This window comes from Ovis canadensis, chromosome 10 (assembly GCF_042477335.2).
Source record: "Ovis canadensis isolate MfBH-ARS-UI-01 breed Bighorn chromosome 10, ARS-UI_OviCan_v2, whole genome shotgun sequence".
Lineage (NCBI taxonomy): Eukaryota > Metazoa > Chordata > Mammalia > Artiodactyla > Bovidae > Ovis > Ovis canadensis.
In genome coordinates, this window is record NC_091254.1 from 27,636,842 (window position 1) to 27,661,094 (window position 24,253).

The window sequence follows — 24,253 nt, forward strand, 5'->3', positions numbered from 1 at the left end:
CTTAATTCCAGTTTGTGCTTCATCCAGCCCAGCATTTCTCATGGTATACTCCGCATATAAGTTAAATAAGTAGGGTGACAGTATACAGCCTTGATGAACTCCTTTCCTGATTTGGAACCATTCTGTTGTTCCATGTCCAATTCTAACTGTTGCTTCCTGACCTGCATACAGATTTCTCAAGAGGCAGATCAGGTGGTCTGGTATTCCCATCTCTTTAAGAATTTTCCACAGTTTATTGTGATCCACACAGTCAAAGGCTTTGGCATAGTCAATAAAGCAGAAGTCAATGTTTTTCTGGAACTCTGTTGCTTTTTTGAAGATCCAGAGGATGTTGGCAGTTTGATCTCTGGTTCCTCTGCGTTTTCCAAATACAGCTTTAACATCTGGAAGTTCACGGTTCACGTACTGTTGAAGCCTCACCTGGAGAATTTTGAACGTTACACTGCTAGCGTAGGAGATGAGTGCAGTTGTAAGGTAGTTTGAGCATTCTTTGGCATTGCCTTTCTTTGGGATTGGAATGAAAACTGACCTTTACCAGTCCTATGGCCACTGCTGAGTTTTCCAAATTTGCTGACATATTGAGTGCAGCACTTTCACAGCATCCTCTTTTAGTATTGGAAACAGCTCAACTATGATTCTGTAACCTCCACTACGTTGTTTGTAGTGATGCTTCCTAAGGCCCACTTGACTTCGCATTCTAGGATGTCTGGCTCTAGGTGAGTGATCATACCATCATGATGACTTGGGTTGTAAAGATCTTTTTTGTATAGCTCTTCTGTGTATTCTTGCCACCTCTTCTTAATATCTTCTGCTTCTGTTACGTCCATACCATTTCTGTCTTTTATTGAGCCCATCTTTGCATGAAATGTCCCCTTGGTATCTCTGATTTTCTTGAAGAGATCTCTAGTCTTTCCCATTCTGTTGTTCTCTATTTCTTTGCACTGATCACTGAGGAAGGCTTTTTATCTCTCCTTGCTATTCTTTAGAACTCTGCATTCAAATGGGTATATCTTTCCTTTTCTCCTTTGCCTTTCACTTCTCTTCTTTTCACAGCTATTTGTAAGGCGTCCTCAGCCAAGCATTTTGCCTTTTTGCATTTCTTTTCCATGGGGATGATCTTGTTCCCTATCTCCTGTACAATGTCATGAACCTCCGTCCATAGTTCTTCAGGCACTCTGTCTCAGAGCTAATCCCTTGAGTCTATTTCTCACTTCCACTGTATAATCATAAGGGATTTGATTTAGGTCATACCTGAACAGTGCATTCTGTTGGCAAAACTTTATTAGCCTTTGCCCTACTTCATTCTGTACTCCAAGGCCAAATTTGCCTGTTACTCCAGGTGTTTCTTGACTTCCTACTTTTGCATTCCAGTCCCCTATAGTGAAAAGGACATTTTGTTGGGTGTTAAGTTTATTTAGGTTAACTTTATTTCAATGAGATTTTTCAGTTTGTAGTTTTGCATAATTTGTTAGATTTTTTCCTAGGTGTTGATTATTCAAATGCTATAATGTATTGTGTTGTTTTAAAAGTGTATACTATATAGTTATTTATTTCTAGACCTAAAAAGTTAATTTTTGTTTATATTGCTGTCATATCTACCATTTTGTTAAATTCGGTTATTAATTCTGTGATTTTGTCTTTAGAGCCTTTGATTTTTTTGCTTACTCAGTCATTCAATTTATGAAGAATGACAGTTTCTTTCTGTTTAGTCCTTTGGGGGAGGGAATCGAGGGGGGCACTGATTATAATGGCCAGAAACTCCAATAAAGTGTTAAATAGAAATGATAGTAGATATCTTTTCCTTGTTGCTTATCTCAGAGCCAAAGGTTTCAGCATTTTACTACTAAGTATGAAATTTGCTATATTTCTTTTCATAACTCCCTCTCACATAAAAGAAGTTTCCCTCTATTCTTAGCTTACTTAAAGTTTTTATTGTGAGTGTACGTTTTCTGCATTTGTTTAAGTGATTATACATGTATTCTTCCTTATGTTGATGTAATGAATTAAATTGATTAATTTTCTAATGTTAAAGCCAGTCTTAGATTTCTGATATAAACCTAACTTGGTTATGAATTTAGTCTGATTTGATAAGCTGATATTTGCTTTTGCATCTGTGTTTATCTTGTGATATATTTTTTTATCAGAGTTTGTCTCAAAGAATGCTACTCATAGAAAGAATTAAAATGTATTTTCCTTTTCTTCTATTTTTTAAGAAAAATTTACTGATACAGCTATCCTGGCCAGAATTTCTGTCTGTGGGAAGGTTTTTAGTTACAGATTCAGTTTCTTAAATAGGTACGATTCTCTTGATTTTTCCATTTCTTCTTGTATCATTTTATCTTGATACATTATTTTTCTTAGAATTTATTTCATTTAAATTTGAAATGCATTGCTAGGAACTTGATTAGTTTTTCTCAGAAATCCAACCTTTGGCTTGGTTAATTATCTTGAATGCTAATTTCTATTGTGATATTTTCCTTGATGTTCGGGTTATTTACAAGTATATTGATCAATTTCCAAACATTGTAATTCCCTATCTGTATTAACTGATTTTCAGCTTAATTCTACCATTGTTAATTCATGTATTGGTACTTCTCAAACTGTCTTCATAGAGGACTTGTTTTTTGTTTTTTTTTTCCCCCCCAATCTCTGTTGGGCTGGTAACTTTTGTAAAATATAACAAAAATGATTTTATTAGAAAATTGAAATAAAAAGATATATAAGATCTAAGCCCTAATTTTTCATCATTAGAGTCTACAGATACATGGTATTATGCTTGGCTGTAGTGGTTTCTGAACACTTGCTCTCAGTTTCTAAGCCTAGTTTAGTTCAGTAACTCACTGTGGTTCAGTAACACCTGTACCCCAGCACTGGTCCATGGAACACAATTCAAGTAGCACTGCTTATTGTGACTTGAGTCTTTGAAGTTTGTTGAAACTTGCTTTAGAGCTCAGCACATGTGAACTTCAATAAATGTTCTGTGTGCTGTTTAAAAGGCAGTTACTCTGCAGTTGTAGGGTGGAGTGCTTTACGTATGTCATTTAGATCAGGTGTGTTCAGTATTTCTTTTTATCTAACCCTCCCATGGATTACTGAGAGAGGTATATTAAATCTCTCATTGATTATGGATTCATGTGTTTCCCCCTTTAGTTCTGTCCTTGTTTTTCTTATATATCTTGAACCTATGTTATCAGTTCGCTTCAGTTGCTCAGTCGTGTCCGACTCTTTATGACCCCACGTATCGCAGCACGCCAGGCCTCCCTGTCCGTCACCAACTCCCGGAGTCCACCCAAACCCATGTCCATTGAGTCAGTGATGCCATCTAACCATATCGTCCTCTGTTGTCCCCTTCTCTTCCTGCCTTCAATCTTTTCCAGCATCAGGATCTTTTCAAATGAGTCAGCTCTTCGCATCAGGTGGCCAAAATATTGGAGTTTCAGCTTCAACATCAGTCCTTCCAATGAACACCTAGGACTGATCTCCTTTAGGATGGACTGGTTGGATCTCCTTGCAGTCCAAGGGACTCTCAAGAGTCCTCTCCAACACCACGGTTCAAAAGCATCAATTCTTCAACACTCAGCTTTCTTTATAGTACAACTCTCACATCCATACATGACCACTGGATAAACCATAGCCTTGACTAGACGGACCTTTGTTGGCAAAGTAATGTCTCTGCTTTTTAATATGCTGTCTAGGTTGGTCATAACCTTGCTTCCAAGGAGTAAGCATCTTTTCATTTCATGGCTGCAGTCACCATCTGCAGTGATTTTGGAGCCCCTGAAAATAGTCAGCCACTGTTTCCACTGTTTCCCCATCTATTTGCCATGAAGTGATGGGACCAGATGCTGTGGTCTTAGTTTTCTGAATGCTGAGCTTCAAGCCAACTTTTTCACTCTCCTCTTTCACTTTCATCAAGAGGCTCTTTAGTTCTTCTTCACTTTCTGCCATAAGGATGGTGTCATCTGCATATCATATGTTATCAGATATATTCAAATTTAAGATTGGCCCTTTTAGCACTTTGATATTTCTCCCTTTTATTGCTAGTGTTGGATTTTGCCTTAAAGTGTACTTTATCTGATAATTAGCATACCATTGCCAACTTTACTTTCATTGGTGTATGCCTTTTTATATTCTTTTAGAAAGATCGTCTCAAAAAAAAAAAATATGGTATCTTGTAACCAACATATAATTTGCTGGTTAATTTATTCATCAACCGTATTGAGATATAATTTGCATACAATAAAATATGTATTTAAATGCATGGTTTTTGATGAGATTTGACAAATAGATATACCCATGTAATACTAGCACAATGAAGACATAGAACATTTCAAAGCTCAAAAGGTTCCTTGGTGTTCTTTCTCATTGCTAGCTTCTGCTCCATTTTAAGCAATCACCATGCTGCTTTCTCCTGCTGTAGATATGTTTCATGTAAGTGGAATTGTATCATATGTACTATTTTGTGTCTGATTCCTTTGAAGACAAGAAGCAATGCAGAATGTTAGACTAATCATAGCACATTTTCTTATCTCCAGGAACTTGACCCTCAGTCCTGGCTGACTTGGTAGGCCTCCAGTGCCTTCGTACTGATGTGTGTGAATTTTTTTGACGTCTTCTAGTTGGTATCAGTGGGAGGGGTGGCCTAAAACCTAATAGTCCTTGATAGCCCAAAGCTGAAGAGCTCTAGTAGTCATATAGTGAAAGTACAAAGGTTCAGAGATCAAGTTTGAGGGTGAGTATTCTAATTAAGTGGAATCCAAGAAATCTGAGCAGGACTGAAAGATTCAAAGGTGTATTTTTTCCATTAAATAAAGGATATGTATCCTATATATTTTCTGTCAGTCGAGATTTAGTGCCAGAAACAAGGTGTTTTAAGCAGAAGAGCATTTAGTGCAGGAAATGAATGGTTACAAGTTGTTGGGAGGTCTAAAGGAGTAAATTTTAGACTTGGCTTGCAAGAACGGCTCCGCTGGCAATTAGAGAGCTGCTCTGTCAGAGGAGCTACTTATTGACTACCTCAGGGACCACCACTAGAACTGCACAAAAAGCTTAGTTGCTGCCATCACAACACCATGATCTCACTTGCTAGCAGCAGTAAAAAGACGCCCAGCAAGAAAGCCTTTCTCTTTTCCACTTTCCAGATTTCACAAGAGTGCCTCCCACTGATAGACCCTAATTTGAACCAAGCACTGTCCAATGGGGATATGTATGTGTGTGTGCGTGCACACCTGTTGCTTGCTCAGTCATGCCCGACTCTGCGACCCCATAGACTGTGGCCCACCGGGCTCCTCTCTGTCCATGGAGTTCTCCAGGCAAGAATACTGGAGTGGGCCGCCATTCCCCTCTCCAGGGGATCTTCTCAACTCGGGGATCAAACCCAGGTCTCCTGCATTGCAGGTGGACTCTACCACTGAGCCACCAGGGAGGCCCCCAAAGGGAGTATAGCAATTGTAATTTTTGGCTTAAGAACTTCCCCAAGTTTTAGGAAGATAGAATAAGGGTAGAATGAGAACTGAACCCAAAGTTTCAGCTGTGCACATAAGTGAAAAGTCCAGTGTCCCTCTCACTAAGAGGGTGAAGGGTAATTCAGTGTTCTGAATTAACTGTCAGTTGTTTCCTGTAGCATTCCCATCAATAAATATAATGTTTAATGAGACTTTCGATCTTCTGTGCTTTTTTTTTCCCCTTTCTGCTAACTGAGCATATTATGGCCGATGATTGAAATATCCAGAATGCATTTCAATCAATTAAAGGTTATGTTTGAGTTCAATTAATATTTTAATATTTGTGGAGGGTATGCAAGATGCCTGGCATTACCTTGGTAACTCTAAAAATTGTAACAGCTTATCACCAAGAGTGACATTACCTAATTCTGAGATCATTTTCAAAGATATCCTGCTATCAGTTTATTTCATAACCAAGCACATATGGAAACTTGCATCAGTTTCATTTCTGATTCTTATTGTGTACTCAAGGACACTCTGATATATTCGTTCCTTAAGTGTTTATAGCGATTCAGATCTTGATGTGAAAATGTCAGTGATCTCCTCAAGGGTAGAAAGCTAAATTTAGCTCCTTGAGCTTGAGTGTCGCCCTTCCGTTGCTGATTTGTCTCCTGCTTCCTTTTTCCTTATAAAATGGATGGTGTGATATCAGTAAAAGGCCGGGATAAAGTCAGGACCGTACACACACCACTGCTGTCTAGATGTTTTTGTGTGTGTGTGTGGTTTGTTGTGAGCCACTCAGGTCTTAAGATGTTTTCAACAGCTGCAGATCATTTGTACTCAAGGGGGAGAATAAAAAAATAAAAATAAACACAAAGAGACGGGTGAGCTGGACTGTTAGCTTGAGCGTTAAGCATGAAAGTGTTCAGGACTAGAAGTTAGAAGGCGTATGACGCTTAAATATTTTTAGTGTGACAGTTTGGGGCCAGTATTTTCATATGTAAGAGAGTCCTGTTTGTCATTTATAACGATTCTGAATTTGAAATTCACCTCAATTTTCCTCTTCACAATAATTCATTGTGAAGAACTCTGAAAACTGACTAAGTTTTATTTAAGGCGCAGCGACTCTGTGCTCCATAAGAATTCTAATGGCACCGTGTCAGAGAGCAGGGGGCATACCCTTTAATGTTACTTTTATTATACTGATTTATTACTTATCATATTATTTACTAATATTGACCAATATTAGTAAAATACTTTTAGAGCTGGGTAGTATATAGTTGCCTTTTTAACTTATTTTTATGAAAATAATATGGTTTGATAAAACTTTGAAGGCACCCTTGGATTGCTTCACCTCCTTCAGAAAGATAACTTCCTTCATAGAAGCATATTCTTTCCTTAAAAACAAACAAACAAAAAAAATACAGTCTTGGAGAAGGACCGTTATTTTATTTACGTAACCATCCACTTCAGAAAACTCTCTGGTCAGATATTCGGCATTTGAAAGGTAATGTCTGACCAGTGAAATGTTTGAGTGTGTTTTAAATTACTCCTGATCATAAGTTTATTTTTCTCAGAGATTATTGTTGACTGTTAGGTGTCTGTAGTGCTTCATTGAACGAGTTTAATTTATACTGTTGTGATTTCTAGAGAGCTTATAAAATAATTTGTCAGGGCATGAATGTGTGGGAAAATACCAGAGAAGTCTAATTGAGTGCTTTTCTTCACTTGAGACTTTAAAAAATGTCAATAGTGAAGTGTCTATTAATCCATTTTCTTTTCTTTGTCCTCTCAGGTGGATCTCCTTACTTAGCAACCAAAATTAATGAAGCAAAAGACTTGCTAGAAGCAGCCACCAAACACTGATGGATGCTCAGGGACCACCCTGAAGGAGAAAAGGGGGGACCTTATAACAGTTGCCCTGCAAATTAATCTAAACCATGGCCTTCATAATCTTCATATGTGTACTGACCACAGTCACTTCTTCCATGTCTAAGCTGTGTAATAATAAAAGAGGAACAGTCTGGCTTTGTATTATCTTTCAAAGGAGCACATGAAGATTCTAGCACTGATCTTTCCCCCTTATTTTCTTCCTCTCTCTAATAGTCATACGTTTGAAGGCTTCTGTTACTAAGTTCCCCTCACCCCAGCCCCTGCAGCTGTATAATTATCAGTAATATAATTGGAATTTGTGAGCAAGAGTGTAGAATTTCTTGCTCTTATATTTATGCTCGTATTGTCCCTTGTTTCTTCAAAGGAATTTAGCACTCTGCCTATGTGAGGTGCTTTAAATGTTGTGAGACGAAACCCTGACTGCCACCCCAGGAAAGTGAACTGAAGCTTGATGGAATTTCCTAAAGGGTGTTTTGTAAAGCAGTGGTTAGGAAAAAGAGAACGCTGCTCTCCCAGAGATCCCACGGCTGTAGCTTGAGAACTTGAGAGCTGCTAAAATGATTAAAGGTTTACAGAATGAGCCCTGTGAGGAAAGCCCGGAAATTGCCGGGAGAAGTCTGAGGGATTCATACTTAATTATATAGTCTTCTGGTGCTGTGTATTTATTCAATTATGCATTCTACAAATATTTGTTTACCACCTGTAGCGTGTGAGGCCTGTAGGGGTCCTCAAGAGTTCCAGGTGTGAACCAGGCATGGATCCTGACCCAAAGGAACTTGAATTTAAAGGAAAGATAAACCACAGGAGTACTGTTAGAGAGGCACAGATGATATGCCAAAGAAGTTCAAAATAAAAGACTGTTTTACACTGGGCGTCAGGGGGCCGTGTCATAGAATCAGTAGTGTAGATCTGGGCTTTAAAAACAATGAGATATACCATATGATGGGTGAGGCAGCTCTTCTGAGATGAGTCAGAATTAGCAGAAATAGAGTCTATTAGTTCGATTGGAGTGCAGGGTTTCTCCAACGCAACGGATGAACACACAGTCTGGAAGGGCTGCCCTTGTACAGTGCATTCAAGTTTTTTTTTTTTTTTTTTCCTCAACACAGCCCCTGGTCATCATCACTTTACTGTTCTAAAAGGGAGAAAAGAGAGAGTCAGAATACCAGCATTATTTTCCTGTACTCCTTTGCAACGCTGGGTTCATCCCAGGTAAACAGAACTACTGCATTTCATCTATCTTAAAATGCTTTTGTAATAGTCTAGACGCATCTTTCACTTTATGACATCCTGTAGTTGGGAGTCCTCAGCATTGGTGATATTGACTCATTGAGCTGCTAATTCCTCCTTGTGGGGTGCTCTCCTTTGTATGGTAGGATGATTAGCAGCATCCCTGCCTGTATCTACGAAAGGCCAGGAGCGCCCCCTCCGTTGCGACAACTGAAAATGTGTCTAGATATTGCCAGATGTTCCTTGGAGGGCAAAACTGCCCCAGGTAGAGAGCCACTGCTCTAAATGTTAACCGTGTTTTCCTTTGGTACATAAAATAATGGATGACCTGACTTAAAATTGATTCTTAGAGTCACTAAAATATGGTTCTTGCTTTAAAATCCCCATGTGTGTCACAGGTTTTTTGTGCTTTAGTATGTTTTCCGGTCCACTGCTGCCTCTGTACCTTGAATGCCCTGCTGATACCCAGATCTCCACGTGTTCAAAGCCTGGGGATAGTTGAAGGCCAAGCTGAAATGTCTGTCCCTCCTTTTCTGGTGCTTCCAGCAAAAGTAATCCCATGAATTGTCAGCTCTCAGCAAACACGCGCTGTATCTGTCTTGGTCACTGCTACATTGACATTCAATAAATATTTGTTAAATGAACGAATACATTCCCGTAGCACTTTATTCCTCACATTTGGTACCTTGTGAAACAACTCTTTATGTAACGTGACTTATTTCTTCTACAAAAGTACAAGAACCTTTAGAGCAAGAATCTTGTCATTTGTCTTTGTAACCTCCTTAAGTGTGGGGCACTCAGGAATTTGTAGACATCATAAAGTTGTAAGTACTAAAAAAAATGGTTTTTGAATACTATGCTTCAAAAAATGTTACCACTAGTTTTGAAAGTTATGCTATGCAATATTGGGGTACCCTCAGAACATACCTGTTAATTGACATCATTTTCTAGTCCACACTGTGTTCATGAAAATTTAAGTCCCCAGCATTAGCTTGAAATTTCCTTCATTCTGTTCTCGTTTATCTGCTGAGTGTGTGCCCCAAAATCAGGCATCTGGTTTTAAGTACTATCCTCCTGTTGTATGATCTGGGGCAATTAATCTGTAAGGCTTTAATTGCCTCATTATAAAACAGAGAAAATAATAACCCTATCTAAAAAGGTCCGTCTAGTCAAGGCTATGGTTTTTCCAGTGCTCATGTATGGATATGAGAGTTGGACTGTGAAGAAAGCTGAGCGCCGAATAATTGATGCTTTTGAACTGTGGTGTTGGGGAAGACTCTTGAGAGTCCCTTGGACTGCAAGGAGATCCTAAAGGAGATCAGTCCTGGGTGTTCATCGGAAGGACTGATGCTGAAGCTGAAACTCCAATACTTTGGCCACCTCATGCGAAGAGCTAACTCATTGGAAAAGACCCTGATGCTGGGAGGGATTGGGGGCAGGAGGAGAAGGGTATGACAGAGGATGAGATGGCTGGATGGCATCACTAACTCGATGAACATGAGTTTGGGTGAACTCCGGGAGTTGGTGATGGACAGGGAGGCCTGGCGTGCTGTGATACATGGGGTTGCAAAGAGTCGGATACGACTGAGCGACTGAACTGAACTGAAAAAGGTTGTTATATGGAATAAGGTTGTTATAAAGCATTTAGTCATATAGCAAGTGCTCAGAAAATGCAATTATTGCTTCTTTCAGTATCCCCTCTGTGAGAATACCTTGAAATAAGATTTGGTGTATGTTTCAGTAATCACTGATTTTACTCTTGAATTTGCCGTTTAAGTAGTACATGGTGGAGACAGTTCATCTCCATTCAAGAAGCATCAACTTGAACTGTTGCCTTGGAGGTTAACTGGGGATGTCACCCTGGAGCCTCTGCACTCCTGTACAGAGGTGTTATCACATCACAGCAGGTGGGATCTGAGACAGGAAGCAGAAGCTTCACACTCAGCCTGAGTCTGAAAACTGGCAGTTTTGATGGAAAACTCATGGAGCCCCCCAAGATTCAAAAGGAGAAGACATACAGAGAATTGTGAATTAGTGACCATCAAGCGGTTATCACTTTTAATATGTAGCAGGTCTGCATTTTCACCACCCCCCCACCACCTTAATCAAATCAGCTAAGGCTTTGCCTTTAAAAAATTCTCCAAGAATATAGAATTTAAGTTCAACCAACTGGTGTAGTTTCAGGTGATAAACAACTATTATTTTAGGTAGATATTAATTCAGTAGTCAGTCTCAGAATACTTATAAATGCCAGAATACTTATGAAATTGGCCAAGTAGCTACCCATCCTCAGCTCATTATCTGTAGAAAGGTTATTTGAATGGTTACCTATCTTCAGTAGGTATTGCCTTTATATATTTGCTGTTATTGCAGATTCTTCTTAATTAAGTTCTTTGTTGATGTTGCAGTTTTTGTTTACTCTTACATCTTAGATGCGGTCTGAGGGAGCAGGAAAGACCTTTTGAAAACAAAGCAGTTACTTCCCATATTCCAGAGAAAGTGTAAGTCATGTGGACAGTTAACTAAAGGGGGGCACAGAGTGCCATTTATAGTATGGTTGATGGTGCCAGTCTCCAGCTTGAAGTCAAAGGTAGAAGTTTAATAAGGACAAAAGTGTGTTCATTGTGGGAGACATTGTTTTATTTAATTTTCCAATCATTTCCTTCTTTTGGTTTGAAGTGCATTTTGGTTATTCAGGAAATAGAATATTTACTATATCAGGCAATGAAAATAAAAAGTTGGCTCATTTTTAAAATGTGTTGGATTCTCAAACAGAAGGAAGAACAGGTTCTTAGAGAAGTTCTCCCCTCTCCCCGATGCTTTTGAATTAAGAAATACCAAGACTTGTATGATTGGGTATGTTTGCGATTACCCAGCAGGGTCATAAGAAATAACGTACTTTATCCCAAGCATAGAAATCCTCTGGTTGTCATGGGGGACCTTGAAAGAGCTTGCAATGATGAATCTGCAACACATTTGGTGATTAGCTTAAGGTAGCTTCATGACATTGTGGGGGAAGATGAATCAGCCAGGCTGTTAATGTCAAAAATACAGTTTCTATGACTCCACCCACTTAGGATGAACTCCAGAGGCTGCAGTGAGAAGTGAAGTACCTAAGGAGGCCAGCTCATTTCGCACAGTGGGAACCGCGCCATCCACAAGCCCTCTGCACCTCGCCCAGCACCTCCTGAACAAAGGCCTCTGGCTGCAGGGAGGGTTTGCTGGCAGCAGAGTCGAGACGTGTCAGCACCAAGCATCCCTCTTGATGGAAAGGCAGCCCAAAGGGCATGGTCTGTTAGCACCAGGTCAGTATCATCCTCTTGTCAAAAATAGGCCATGAAGTATGAGACAGAATCATTCTTATTGTAGTTAGACACATTAGGAGATTAGTTAATATACTAGCTGGAAAACGAGAAGATTCTCTGGGCTCATTTTTTAGGTGGAATCTTAGTGATCTGGATCACTGCCCACCAGTGAAATTGCTGGACTTGGTAGACAAAGAAAATGTTCCTTCTAATGATTTTTATGAGCTGAGTAGCTATTGTTCCCAGCTGAGTGCTCTTTTCCTTTTTTTATTGTTGCTGAGCAAAGAATTTATAAAGAGCTTTCCTTTTTTTTTTTTTTTTATTAAAAACCCTGCTCAATTGAAATGAAAGTTCATTAAGTACTGTTCATTTCTCTTCCTGTCATAATAGCCCTACCCCGCTCTGCTCTATTCAGCAGTGCCTGGCAGCACTGGTCAACATTTTAAGTCTGAACAGACTATTATATAGATATAGATATGCAATATCCAACATCAAGAGGAAGTTTAATTTCACATGGACAGAATAGGATCACTCAGGCTAGATGTTGACCATAAATTTCAAATCTTCACCTCAACTTAGAGGCTGGGGAATGCCCGTGGAAAATTAAATCAACAGTCAGAAACTGTTGTGCCAAGCAGCCTGCCTACGTTGTCTCTCTGTTTTCACAGCACCTTTTAAGAGATAGGTACTTTTATTATCCTCATTTAAGAGATGAAGAAACAAAGGCTCAGAGGCATTTAAGAGCTTTGCCAAGAATCCATAGCCAGTAAGTGGTAAGACTGGGATCCAGATCCGGTTTGGCTTAACTCTGAAGCATGTGTTGTTCAGTCGCTCAGTCGTGTCCTACTCTGCAACCTCGTGACCTGCAGCACACCAGGCTTCCCTGTCCTTTACTATCTCCCTGAGTTTGTTCAAACTCATGTCCATTGAGCAATGATGCCATCCAACCATCTCATCCTCTGTCGCCCCCTTCTCCTCCTGCCCTCAATCTTTCCCAACATCAGGGTCTTTTCTTTTTCCTTTGCATCAGGTGGCCAAAGTATTGGAGCTTCAGCTTCAGCATCAGTCTTTCCAGTGAATATTCAGAGTAGATTTCCTTTAGGATGGACTGGATTGACCTTGCTGTCCAAGGGTTCATTGTACTAATTGTAGGTACATGGGAATCATGATAGAAGGAAGGGCCTGGAGAAGCTCTTGGCTCATTTTTTGATGGTTGTGACCTTGGGCTATAGTTTGGGAAATAGGTTTATGGATGGATCCAGCGTCACTTGGCATGAGAAGGGAGTAGTTAATGTCCTTCATTCTGACCTGGAAGCTTGTGGTGTCCATCCAGCCGCTCACAGCAAAAGTTCAGTTGTAGAGTTTAGCAGTGTGTGCTTCTCTAACTTAAAGTGGGGCCGGAGGAAACTTTGTTGAGATTTTATTTGAAACATTCATGGGCAAAAGCTTTCAAGGAGAATGTCTAGAGCAAGGTTCAGAAAACAGCTTATGAAAGTGAAGCAGCAGAACTTGGGGAGAGAAGAGAAATGGAGAGATTTCTTGGTGTAATACAGATGAGAAGAAGAAGCCTGCATTTATCGAAAGACGTAGCGAGGCAATGAAAAAAAGATTAAAAAGAGGCAACTGAACTAAAAGGAGATAACTTACACCTTGAAAGGGAATTGAGTGCTCAGTAGAACTTTTCAAATTACTTTCCTGTATTCCCAAGTGTGGACTGGGTTATTGGTTCATGCCATGCATTTATGCCAAATTCCAGAATTACACTTTGCACAGAGTTGAGTTGACCCATAGAGCTTGAATCACCAATCTGACTGGGTCTTTAAGGTTGTCACTTAACTTTCTATCCTTTCACCTGCTCTAATCAAATGGCAAAAAAGTTTTAATTTCTAGGGGAGATTTCTACCACCTCATTACTATAATACTCGCAGCAGCTTTGTGAGTTCCATGAACATGGGTATTCCTACATTCAAAAAATAAGAGCATTCCAAAGCCAACTCATTTTCCTATTTATCTACTCTTAGATTATCAGTGCCTTTGCTCTTTCCTTCTATGAATGTGGATAACCAACAGTTGACTTTAAAACTGTTTACATTTTGGCTTCCATGCCTCTGGAGTAGGATGAAAATATCTAATATTTTTTTTCCTGTGGTGAGCTGTTGGCCTCTGTTTGCACAGTCTGCATCTCCCATCTGGCCTGGAATGTTGGATGGCAGTGTTCAGAAAGAGCAGTGCGTACACAGAGAAGGGCAACCTTCTCTCATTGACCCCCTCAGATCTGATCTATGCTTTGTCCCTCGGCTTCTTGGTACTTAGCTATTCAGTCTGCATTCCATTTCACTGCATTTTGTACTCATATACTGCATTTTTGTTGGCTTTTTTCCTCTTTGTAAGGAGATTTTTTTTTAATCCGATATATGAAAGTAAATTAATAATAAATACTACCATGTTTGTTTTGCTTTAAAATTGTAAAGAATAAACTGTAAGATGCTTTCGTCTATTTTGTTTTCTGAATACAATCAAAATTAAATCTGACTTGCTAAAATTGAATTTACACTCAATTTTTCTGTTGTACAACTCTTGAAGAAAAGACACTGACCTATGTATTATGTAACTTCATCTGCCCTGTGAGCCCTCATACAGACCCTGCTTTAGTTTCTTTCCAGCTCTCCCTGCTGCAGGAGATGCTGGGCCCCATCGTCTCTCAGGACACAGTATTGATGGGTTCACTTCTAAAGGCAGCTATCGGAAACCAAAGTCATAGACGTGTGAACTCTCTCAGAACCCATGAATGAAACTTGGATTTTCACCTCTCATACCGAAACAGGCAAGGAAAAACACAGAAATCAGCCCAACAGTACTTTAAAACTAATTTTAGTATTTATCTCATAAGGCAAATGGGCTTCCCTCGTGGTTTCTGCTTGTTTTTTTTGTTTGTTTGTTTGTTTGTTTGGTCTGAGGCTTCCCAGGTGGTGCAGTGGCAAAGAATCCACCTGCCAATGCAGGAGACACAAGATGCAGGTTCTATCCCTGGGTCAGGAAGATCCTCTGGAGAAGGGCATGGCAACCCACTGCAGTATTCTTGCCTGGAGAATCCACATGGACAGAGGAGCCTGGTGGGCTGCTGTCCATGGGGTCACAGTCGGATGCGACTGAGCACACGGCAGACACGGTACATCCTCATGTCAGTCTTTGGCCTGCAGCACTTTGGACTGCGTCAAGAGCTCTAAACATAGGCATTGGTAATAGAAATGCTGACACGACCCCTGGAACATGTTACTGAATATGTCTGCACACATGCTGGGATCCCGTACTTGACGTGAGTGGAGGATGAGGCCATTTCCAGCATCTAACGGGGAGAGTCCAAGACAGGTGTGCCCCCTATTTCTCCTCTCCCTCCCTTTCATCATCTGCCCCCTGCCCCGACACACACACACGCACGCACGCACACACAGACACACACACACACACACACACAAACACCCCGCACCCCAGGGGATGGCCACAGCTTAATTATCTTCTCTTCCAAGTCCAGTTAGACCTTTGGAGCATGTTGCCATCACTTAACACACACCCCCGGGAGAGTCTTGCGTTGTCTTGAGACACGGTCCTGTGACATGTTTTCAAATTAGTGGAGGAAAGAGGACGGACCGTGCTGGGCCAACATAACGCGAAGAGAGTGCCTGCCATCAAATGCAACCTTGGACCTGTCTTGTCAGGGAGGAATATGTTTTCACAGCAGTCTGTGATTTAAGCACAATATGCAGAATCAGTGAGCATTTTATATTGGACTGTGCTGATGGGATTTATGTATGGAACATCAGTTTCCTGTACAGACATAATTGAGTACATAGTACCATGATATGATAACTGTAAGCATATTGAGGGTGTGTGGGATATTCGACGTTAAGAAATGTAACGATGAGAAAAATCAGAAAATCTGAAAATATGCAAATAATGAAATTATTAATTTGAATTTTTGCTCAAGATATATGTGAAGCAGCACCTCCTCCATATACTCTGTGGAGATACAAATTAGATCTTAATGTGTCACCATCTTCCTTTTTGGATTGATTTTTTTAAACAGAGCTGCTGCTGCTAAGTTATGTCAGTCGTGTCCGACTCTGTGCAACCCCATAGACGGCAGCCCACCAGGCTCCTCCATCCCTGGGATTTTCCAGGCAAGAGTACTGGAGTTGGTTGCCTGCATCTTCTCCGTTTAAACAGAGCAATAATACCTAAAGGATGGATTCCCAGGGTCTGGCTTGTGGTTGGAGAATGTGCTGTTGGTTACAGGTTCTTCTCTTAGGGCTCTGAGTGGTGTCCAGTGTCAGGAGGTCTGATGGCCTCTTGTATTTCTTTTTTTTTTGAAATTTAAAGTCTTTATTAAATTTTTACAATATTGCTTATGTTTTGGTTTTTTGGCCATGAGGCATGTGGGATCTTAGCTTCCCAACCAGGGATCGAACCTGCACCAAGTGCATTGGAAGGCAAAGTCTTAACCACTGGACCACCAGGGAAGTCCTCCCTTTTGTATTTCTTAATATCAAGGGAGTAGGGTGTTTTCCTCCTATAGCCTGGCTGACAGTTACTCCTGGGGAAAGAAGAACAGTTGGGCTAAACTGGCTGGAAATATCTGGAGCTGTGAATACCTTGTTAGCAGAGGTCAGCAGGTCAGGTGGTAATTGCTCAGAGCTCCATTCAGGGCCAGCGATGGAATTACCATAGTATAAATTGGCTTCAGGGGACAAATCGATCAACCGAAAGAGGTTTAATGATTTTTAGTGTTCAGTTACAATAAGGGTTCGACTTTCTGGATTCAGTGAGGGGATGTGTGGCAGTTGACTCTGCTTAATTTTAGGCTGTGTGTCCCCCATCTGACCCCCCAGCAACACCATTTCTCATTCCCAAGGCTGCCTCAGCCCAAGACAGCTTTTGGTCTTTGCTGTCTGGGAGTTACACATCCACAATGGCAGCGAGCATCCCTCTCTCTCCTAATGAGCCCATCGGCTTTGTCCTCTCCTAGTCTTGGCCTTTTTTCTTTTTCACTCTCTCACCAGTTATGCCTCAGGACCCTTGCCACCTTGGGGCACCCAGGTGACATTCCTTCTGGTCCATCCGTGAGCCCAGCCTGGCAGCCCAGCCTGCCTCACCTGCTTTCTCCTGGAAGACCTCCTGCCCACCTGCCCATGGAGGGAGATGGTGAGACTAATGAGAAAGGGATGAGAACTGAGGAGGAGAAATGCAGTGACTGTTTGGGACTCTTTGGAGAGACATGTTTGTTCAAGGCATTAGTAATATTTTTGCAGGGAACAGCAACATTGATTTTTCACCCAAGAACCATTCTGCCTTTGCACAGAGTCACTAGAGCATTGAACCTTTCTCTTTTGTAAATCGGCAAGGTGCCTCACCCATGGCCTAATAGCATGGACTTTGAGGCTGGTATTTTTTTATTTCCAGCTCCAGGCATGAGTCTTTGCTCCATTTTGCAGGTGGGCTGGGAGCTCTTCTATTCACCGAAATCTGTCTTGGGTAATACTGCATTATTTTTAAGTTTTCTCTCTGGGGCTCGGTGGATGAGTTCGCTGATGTTAAGCTCAGACTCTGTTGTGCATAGAATGCTCTGCGTGTGTTCCAGGCTGCAAATCTACCACGCTGATGAGTTTAAAATTTTCCTTTGCAGCCCAGCCAATCAGGTGTCCGGCTAAACCTTGATGCCAATTAGTGTGTTTCACAGAGCCAGGTGTGGAGCTGCTAGGTAACAGCTGCAAGCCAGCTGCACTGCTCTAATGGGATCTGCAACAAGTTGGGCTCTGTGTGAAGATGTCTTGTTTTCACTTGACGGGGAGTCATCGGTGGTCTGGTTCTTCACCCACTCCATTAGTCAGACACACCCACATGTATTACCAATTTGATCCGAGTTCGGAGGATGACCGTACCTGGTGTTGCTATTCCTGCTGCTGATATTTATGGTGCTGCCTCCTGGGAAACTGCATTCACCCATCCAGAGTGCTTTCAGAGGGGCGAGGACAACAAATCTTTGTTATTATCAGGGCATTTTCTGATATAACTGCATGCCTAACCTAACTTATCCCATCAAGATTTATTTGAGGATTTTGTGCTCTCTTCTTTAAAAATATATTTAAAGGTGGCAATCTTTCCTCAAAGAACACACCTGAGTTCCTGTTATCTGGGGGCTGGAGACATGGGTTCTGGTCCTATAGCTCTGCAGCTAATGAGCTGTGTATCTGGGCAAGACGCAGCCTTTTCTGCGGCCCTTCGGACTCGCTGTTCTCTGAGGAGCACAGAATATGTAGAAGCAGCACAGAGACCTACGTGTAAACCCCTGATCCACATTCTGTTAGCAGAGTGACCTGGTGGAAGCTTTGTCGCCTCTCTTTTGGTTTTCTGACCCATAAAATGGGTATAATATGTACTTCTAAGAGTTATTTGGGGAGTTTAACGATTTCATAGATAGTGATACATCAGCCTAGTGTCTACACTAGCTTTTCCCCAAATGTCCATTTTTCTTTGTCCTTTCTCTTTGGCTTTGCTCTTTTATTATTTCAAAACATTACAACAACAGTAAATGGATTTCTTTTTCCCTTTGGCTGCATCAGATCTTAGTTACGGCACTCAGGATCTTCGTTACATCATGTGGGAGCTTTTGTTGCGGCACAGAGACTCTAGCTGGCGTCACGTGGGCTGCGGTAGTTGCACTAGGGGAGCTCTCGAGTTGAGGCCCACGGGCTCCAGAGCAGGGCTCAGCAGTGCGGCGGTCGTGCGGGCTCAGTTCCTCTGCTACGTGCGGGATCTTAGTTCCCAGACTAGGGATCCAGCCTGTGTCCCCTGCATTGCAAGGCAGATTCGTAACCACTGGACCACCGAGGAAGTCCCTAAATGGATTTTTTTTTTTTTAAAGAATGATTAACAAATTACCAATGCAGTTGGCCACTGAAAATATGAGGGTCTTGGGCACCAATCCCCATCCACCACCACACCTGTGGAAAATCCTTGTACAGCTTTATAGTCAGCACTCTGTCAGCGGTTCTGCATTTCTGAATTCAATCAACCGCAGATCACATATACTTACTATTGAAAAAATTCCATGTACAGTTGATCCATGCAGTTCAAACCCATGTTGTTCAAAGGTCAGCTGTAATTCCAACATCCTGATATCAACTGTTTTCATTTTTTTCTGAGGCTCCTTCCTGTACATGTTAATATAGAGCCTTAGGAATTTGCCTAAGGAGAAATATGCAGAAATAGTACAGGAGATGCCTATGGAGAAATATATAGATCTCTCAACTGGAAATCAGAAAAATGATACTATTTTATAATGAGATTATAATGAAAATTAGAATTGCTTTACTAAAATAAATGATTATCAATACTGAGAAATAGCTGAAAAATCAATCCAAGAGAATTTAGAGAAGAAAAAAAAACAGTCCTATGACCAGGTTTACGGCAAAGCAAAGTACAATGCTGATGTGGGAGATAGATGGGCACCTGGAGCATGCAGCTGATGTTTGTCGAGAGGAGCAAAACTGAAGATTTGGTTTTCAGCCAGACAAGAACAATGCCTATTTCCTTTCCTCCACTGATACGGAGGGAGTAACTAACATGGAGGACTTTGTTGCAGCAAAGCCAGAAATGAGTGAACAGCCTTTGGCACATAACAGCCAAAAAGGCCTACAAGCGTTACGCAATCTTGGCTATTCTTCAGCTGTTACTAACAAACACTTGTAGCTGGACATGTCCTTCACAAAGCTAATTACTCTCTGACCCATATAGATGACACTGCACCAGGCACTCTTTTCCCCCTACACTCTCTTGTGGCATTCTGCATTTCCAAAAGAAGGTCATGGGCTCGCAACTTCAGGGACACGAGATCCAGTTGCTGATTCATCTGATGCCAGTTGTGACCATTTTGAAACTTTGCAAGAGAAAACAAGTGCTAGACCTTCAATAGGGTATAAAACCTCTCCCTATTCCCAAGAAAGTTGGCGGGGGGCACAGTTCTTGAGGCACTGGCCTGCTGTGTTTCCCTTTTGCCTGGCAAAAACAATAAAGCCACTCTCTCTATTTCCTCCAAATCCTGACTCCCTATTTCTGTTTGGTACTTGTGGACAGGGAGCCAAGATTTTGGCAACAATACTAACAGCTGTCAGTTACTGGCCTGATAGTTGTGCCAAACACTTTCTATATTTATTATCCCTTCAGTCCTTACAGCAACTGGGAGCTAGGTATTTTTATCCCCATTTCATCCAGGAAGAGGGCACTCAAGAGCTGAAGCACCTTTCTCAGCGTTTTAACCTTGAAATTGGATCTCTTTACCCTTACCCTGCTGCCTCCCAGGGCATATTCCCAGCTGAACCCAAAACTTGCCCTTAAAATTCTTAGCCTGAGTTCCCAAAACCTTAGGTCCTGGCCAGAACTTGGATGCTGGAAATTTTATTAAGTCTCCTCAGGGTGGTCATCCATTCCAACCTGATCACAGTCCAAGGACCTGCCTCACCTCTAGGACAGTAGTCACTTGTCATGTATTTAGGACACCAGAGGACACATCCAGTGAAATGAACAGGAGGCATGGTGACAAATTGACTCCAAAAGCTGGCGCTGGCACCAGAAAAGACCCTATAGATCTTCAGGCATTCTTTAGGCGTATTTGATGGATTTCCAGATCCACAGTATTTTTTAAGCGCGTATCACAGCAAAGAGGATAAACACCGTGTGTTAAAAGGGGACAGCATCAGGTCTGGGGGCAAGAGAGAATGTTACCGTTTGATGGCGCCTCGGTAGGAAACAGCAAGATTCTAAGAAGTCGGACTTCCCTCTGTATTTCACTCCACCCCAACCCTGCCACTTTGCTCTGCTGTGGGAACATCACATGGGCAGAGTCAAAAGCTCTCCCGAAGCCCCCTGAAGGCCACATCTGTTATTGTTTCCTTATCTGTGTGCCCTTTCATCCTATCAAACAAGGATATTAAATTGGTTTCTGGCACCACTGGCTCTCCAGAAAGCTCCTTTGGCTGCTCAATCTACCAAAGAGGGCGGATTTATTTGGGTGTTTCCTTTGGGAGTTAGTGGGAAAAAAAGAAAAAAGAGCCACCCGGAGTTGGTGGAAAGGCATGAGCTGCTGTGCCAGACCTCTGTCAAGAGGATGGCGGCCAAATGTGCAGATGGGATCCACGCAGGGCCAGCAGAGAGCCTCTCCATTTAGCCTCAGAGTCCTTTCCCAGCCCGCTCTGGGAAATAGGAAAGCTTTGGAAGACAAGAATACGAGTCAGAGAAACCGCCCAGGAGCCTGTGTGTGAAAGGTTCACCTCCAGATTGCACCAGCGTTTGTTGAGCTGAAAACCAGAATTCAATACTGGTTTTTCTCTTGCGGCCTGAAAGGCTCTTCCTTGCCTTGTCCTTTTTGTGAGTAAATGTCTGTCTCTCTAGGGCTTTCCCAGTGGCTCAGCAGTAAAGAGTCCGCCTGCCTATGCAGGCGACACAGGAGACGGAAGGGACGTGGGTTCCATCCCTGGGTCAGGAAGATTCCCTGGAGATGGAAATAGCAATCCATTCCAGTATTCTTGCCTGAGAAATCCCATGGACAGAGGAGCCTGAAAGGCTACAGTTCATGGGGTCAAAGAAGAGCTGGACACAACTGAGCCACTAAACAACAATAAATGTACCTCTCCATCCTTCAAAGGGCACCCCCTTTGGGGGCCTCCCAGCTCTGCCTCCCAGCTTTGGGGGCCTCCCAGCTCTGCCTCCCCTCTGGCTTTGCAGGCAGAGCCCACTGGCCCTTCTTCGTGCATCCTTAGCACAGTGAGATGACCTCTTGGTGCAACTGTGTGGGTGCATATTATATTTTGACATGTTCCAAAAAGGAGATACAAACGTGTAATTAAAATGTAAAATAAACCATTTACTTCAGATGACAAAATCAAAGGAAAATAGGGATTAGACAGGTAAGAAAAAACAAAGAATGAAGTTTGTGCATAAATTCCATGCTGTGCATTCTTCTACTCAGGTTTCAGGTGGACCATTGCGTCTACCCTAAGCTTTCTGGCAGCCAGCTCAGCTCTGTTCAGGGGTTGTGAGCAATGTCCTCAACAATATCTTTAGAGAAGACATCATACACTGCACGGGGCAGTGTCATAAAGCATCCTTTCCTGTTCAGTCATGGCGTCACCCTGGAGTGCCCTTTGGAGAAAGCAGTTCTGCAGGGCGGCCAGTAAGTGTTGGCTTGGTTAGATTCACAGATGGGCTTCATCCACTGAATCGGGGTAATTGCAGATCTTGATAATCTGGATACATCTTGTAGTGGCGCATGGTGTTTGTGAAGGAATATTCATTTCTTTTCATCATCAAGCATCTGAGCCCCTTCTTAGCTTTGTGGACTTCCCTGACCTAAGGTGGATCCTGCCTCCCCTTGTAGAAACTGCAAGTGGCAACCCCTTGCTTTGCCAGACTCCTCTGTAGCCAGCAGATGGGCAAATGACCCAGCCTCCACCAGCCCGCCCCCAGATGAGCGCACTGGCAGCAGCTAACTTTCCGAGGGCAGCACTGGCACCCTGGCCTCTGCTAGCTGGTGGTTAATGTCAGAAACATCAGTAATGGAGGCTGTGACCACCTCACCCCATCCCCCACCATACCCCCCGCCCCTCCAAGTCCATCCAAGTCACGGTGCTTGCTGCAGGATGCTGAACCTGGCTCTTCTGCCTTCTCTGATTCTGTGCGCCTGTCAACATCCCTGTAATGAGTTCCTTTTCTGCTTAGATCAGCCTGAGTTGGTTCTAGTCATTAAAGAAAGAACCTGCCTGACATACAGAGCTTTTCTACTCTGCCTCCCGCCACCTACACACAGAGGGAAGGGAAGTCAAACTGCTGCAAAAATCAGGGCTGCACAAGCACGTAAGGACACAGTCCAGGTCTGTCCACAGACAGAGACCGAGAGGCACAGCCGGGCAAATGGGACAAAGGGAGGCTATTCTAGTGCTGGCCTCCAGGAATCTCAAAGCCTGGAAAGTGCCGTCCAATATGGTAGGCAGTGGCTACATGTGGCCGTTTAAATAGAAACTTAAGTTATATGCAATTAAATTAAAAGTTGTTATTGTTGTTCAGTCGCTAAGTAGTGTCTGACTCTTTGAGACCCACCCTGGACTGCAGCACACCAGGCTTCCCTGTTCATCACCAACTCCCGGAGTTTGTTGAAACTCATGTGCGTTGAGTCAGTGATGCTCTCTAACCATCTCATCCTCCGTCACCGCCTTCTCTTCCTGCCCTCAATCTTTCCCAGCATCAGGGTCTTTTCTAATGAGTCAGCTCTTTGCATCAGGTGGCCAAAATATTAGAGCTTCAGCTTCAGCAACAGTGCTTCCAATGAATATTCAGGGCTGATTTCCTTCAGGATGGACTGGTTGGATCTCCTTACAGTCCAAGGGACTCTCAAGAGTCTTCTCCAACACCACGAGTCGAAATCATCAATTCTTTGGTGCTCAGCTTTCTTTATGGTCCAACTCTCACATCCATACATGACTATTGGAAAAACCATGGCTTTGACTATACAGACCTTTGTCAGCAAAGTAATGTCTCTGCTTTTTAATACACTGTGTAGGTTTGTCATAGCATTTCTTCCCAAGGAGCAAGCATCTTTTAATTCCATGGCTGCAGTCACCATCTGCAGTGATTTTGGAGCCCAAGAAAATAAAATCTGTCACTGTTTCCAATTTTTCCCCAGCTATTTGCCATGAAATGATGGGACCGGATGCCATGGTCTTATTTTTCCAATGTTAATTTTCAAGCTAGCTTTTTCACTCTCCTCTTTCACCCTCACCAGGAGGCTCTTTAGTTCCTCTTCACTTTCTGCCATTAAAGTGGTGGCATGTGCATATCTGAGGTTGTTGATATTTCTCCTGGCACTCGTGAGCCCAGCTTGTGCTTCATCCATCCTGGCATTTCGCATGATATACTCTGCAAAAAAGTTAAATAAGCAGGGTGACAATATACAGCCTCGATGTACTCCTTTCCCAATTTTGAACCAGTCTGTTGTTCCATGTCTGGTTCCAACTGTTGCTTCACATCCAGGTTTCTCAGAAGACAGGTAAGGTAATCTGGTATTCCCATCTCTTTAAGAACTTTCCAGTTTGTTGTGATCCACACAGGTGTACTACCCACGTATCAAATATTCAATAGCCACATTCACCTCATGGCTAGCATTTTGTACAGCAAAGAGATAGAAAATTTTCATCATTAGAGAAAGTTCCATTGGGCCACACTGGCTGAAAACCTTGAAATTCCAGGCTCAGTGGCAGGACTGCTGCCTTCTTTGGTCACACCCGTCCTTTCTGGTGGCTGATGGTCAGAGTACAAAGACAGTGGAGCAGCAGT

General features: G+C 42.2%; 1 protein-coding gene across 3 annotated transcripts in view; it reads left to right on the plus strand.

The window, feature by feature from the left end:
- DNAJC15 (DnaJ heat shock protein family (Hsp40) member C15) overlaps positions 1-9,211 on the plus strand; it is an 80,284-nt gene extending 71,073 nt beyond the window's left edge. For 2 of the 3 annotated variants that reach the window (XM_069601251.1, XM_069601253.1), the window contains exon 6: positions 7,240-9,211. In XM_069601251.1, coding sequence (XP_069457352.1) covers positions 7,240-7,310 — 71 coding nt within the window. In that variant the 3' untranslated portion in view covers positions 7,311-9,211. Of the gene's footprint in view, positions 1-2,213; positions 2,296-7,239 lie in introns of all 3 variants that reach the window. The other variant, XM_069601252.1, reaches the window with a different exon arrangement.
- The last annotated feature ends 15,042 nt before the right edge of the window (positions 9,212-24,253 follow it).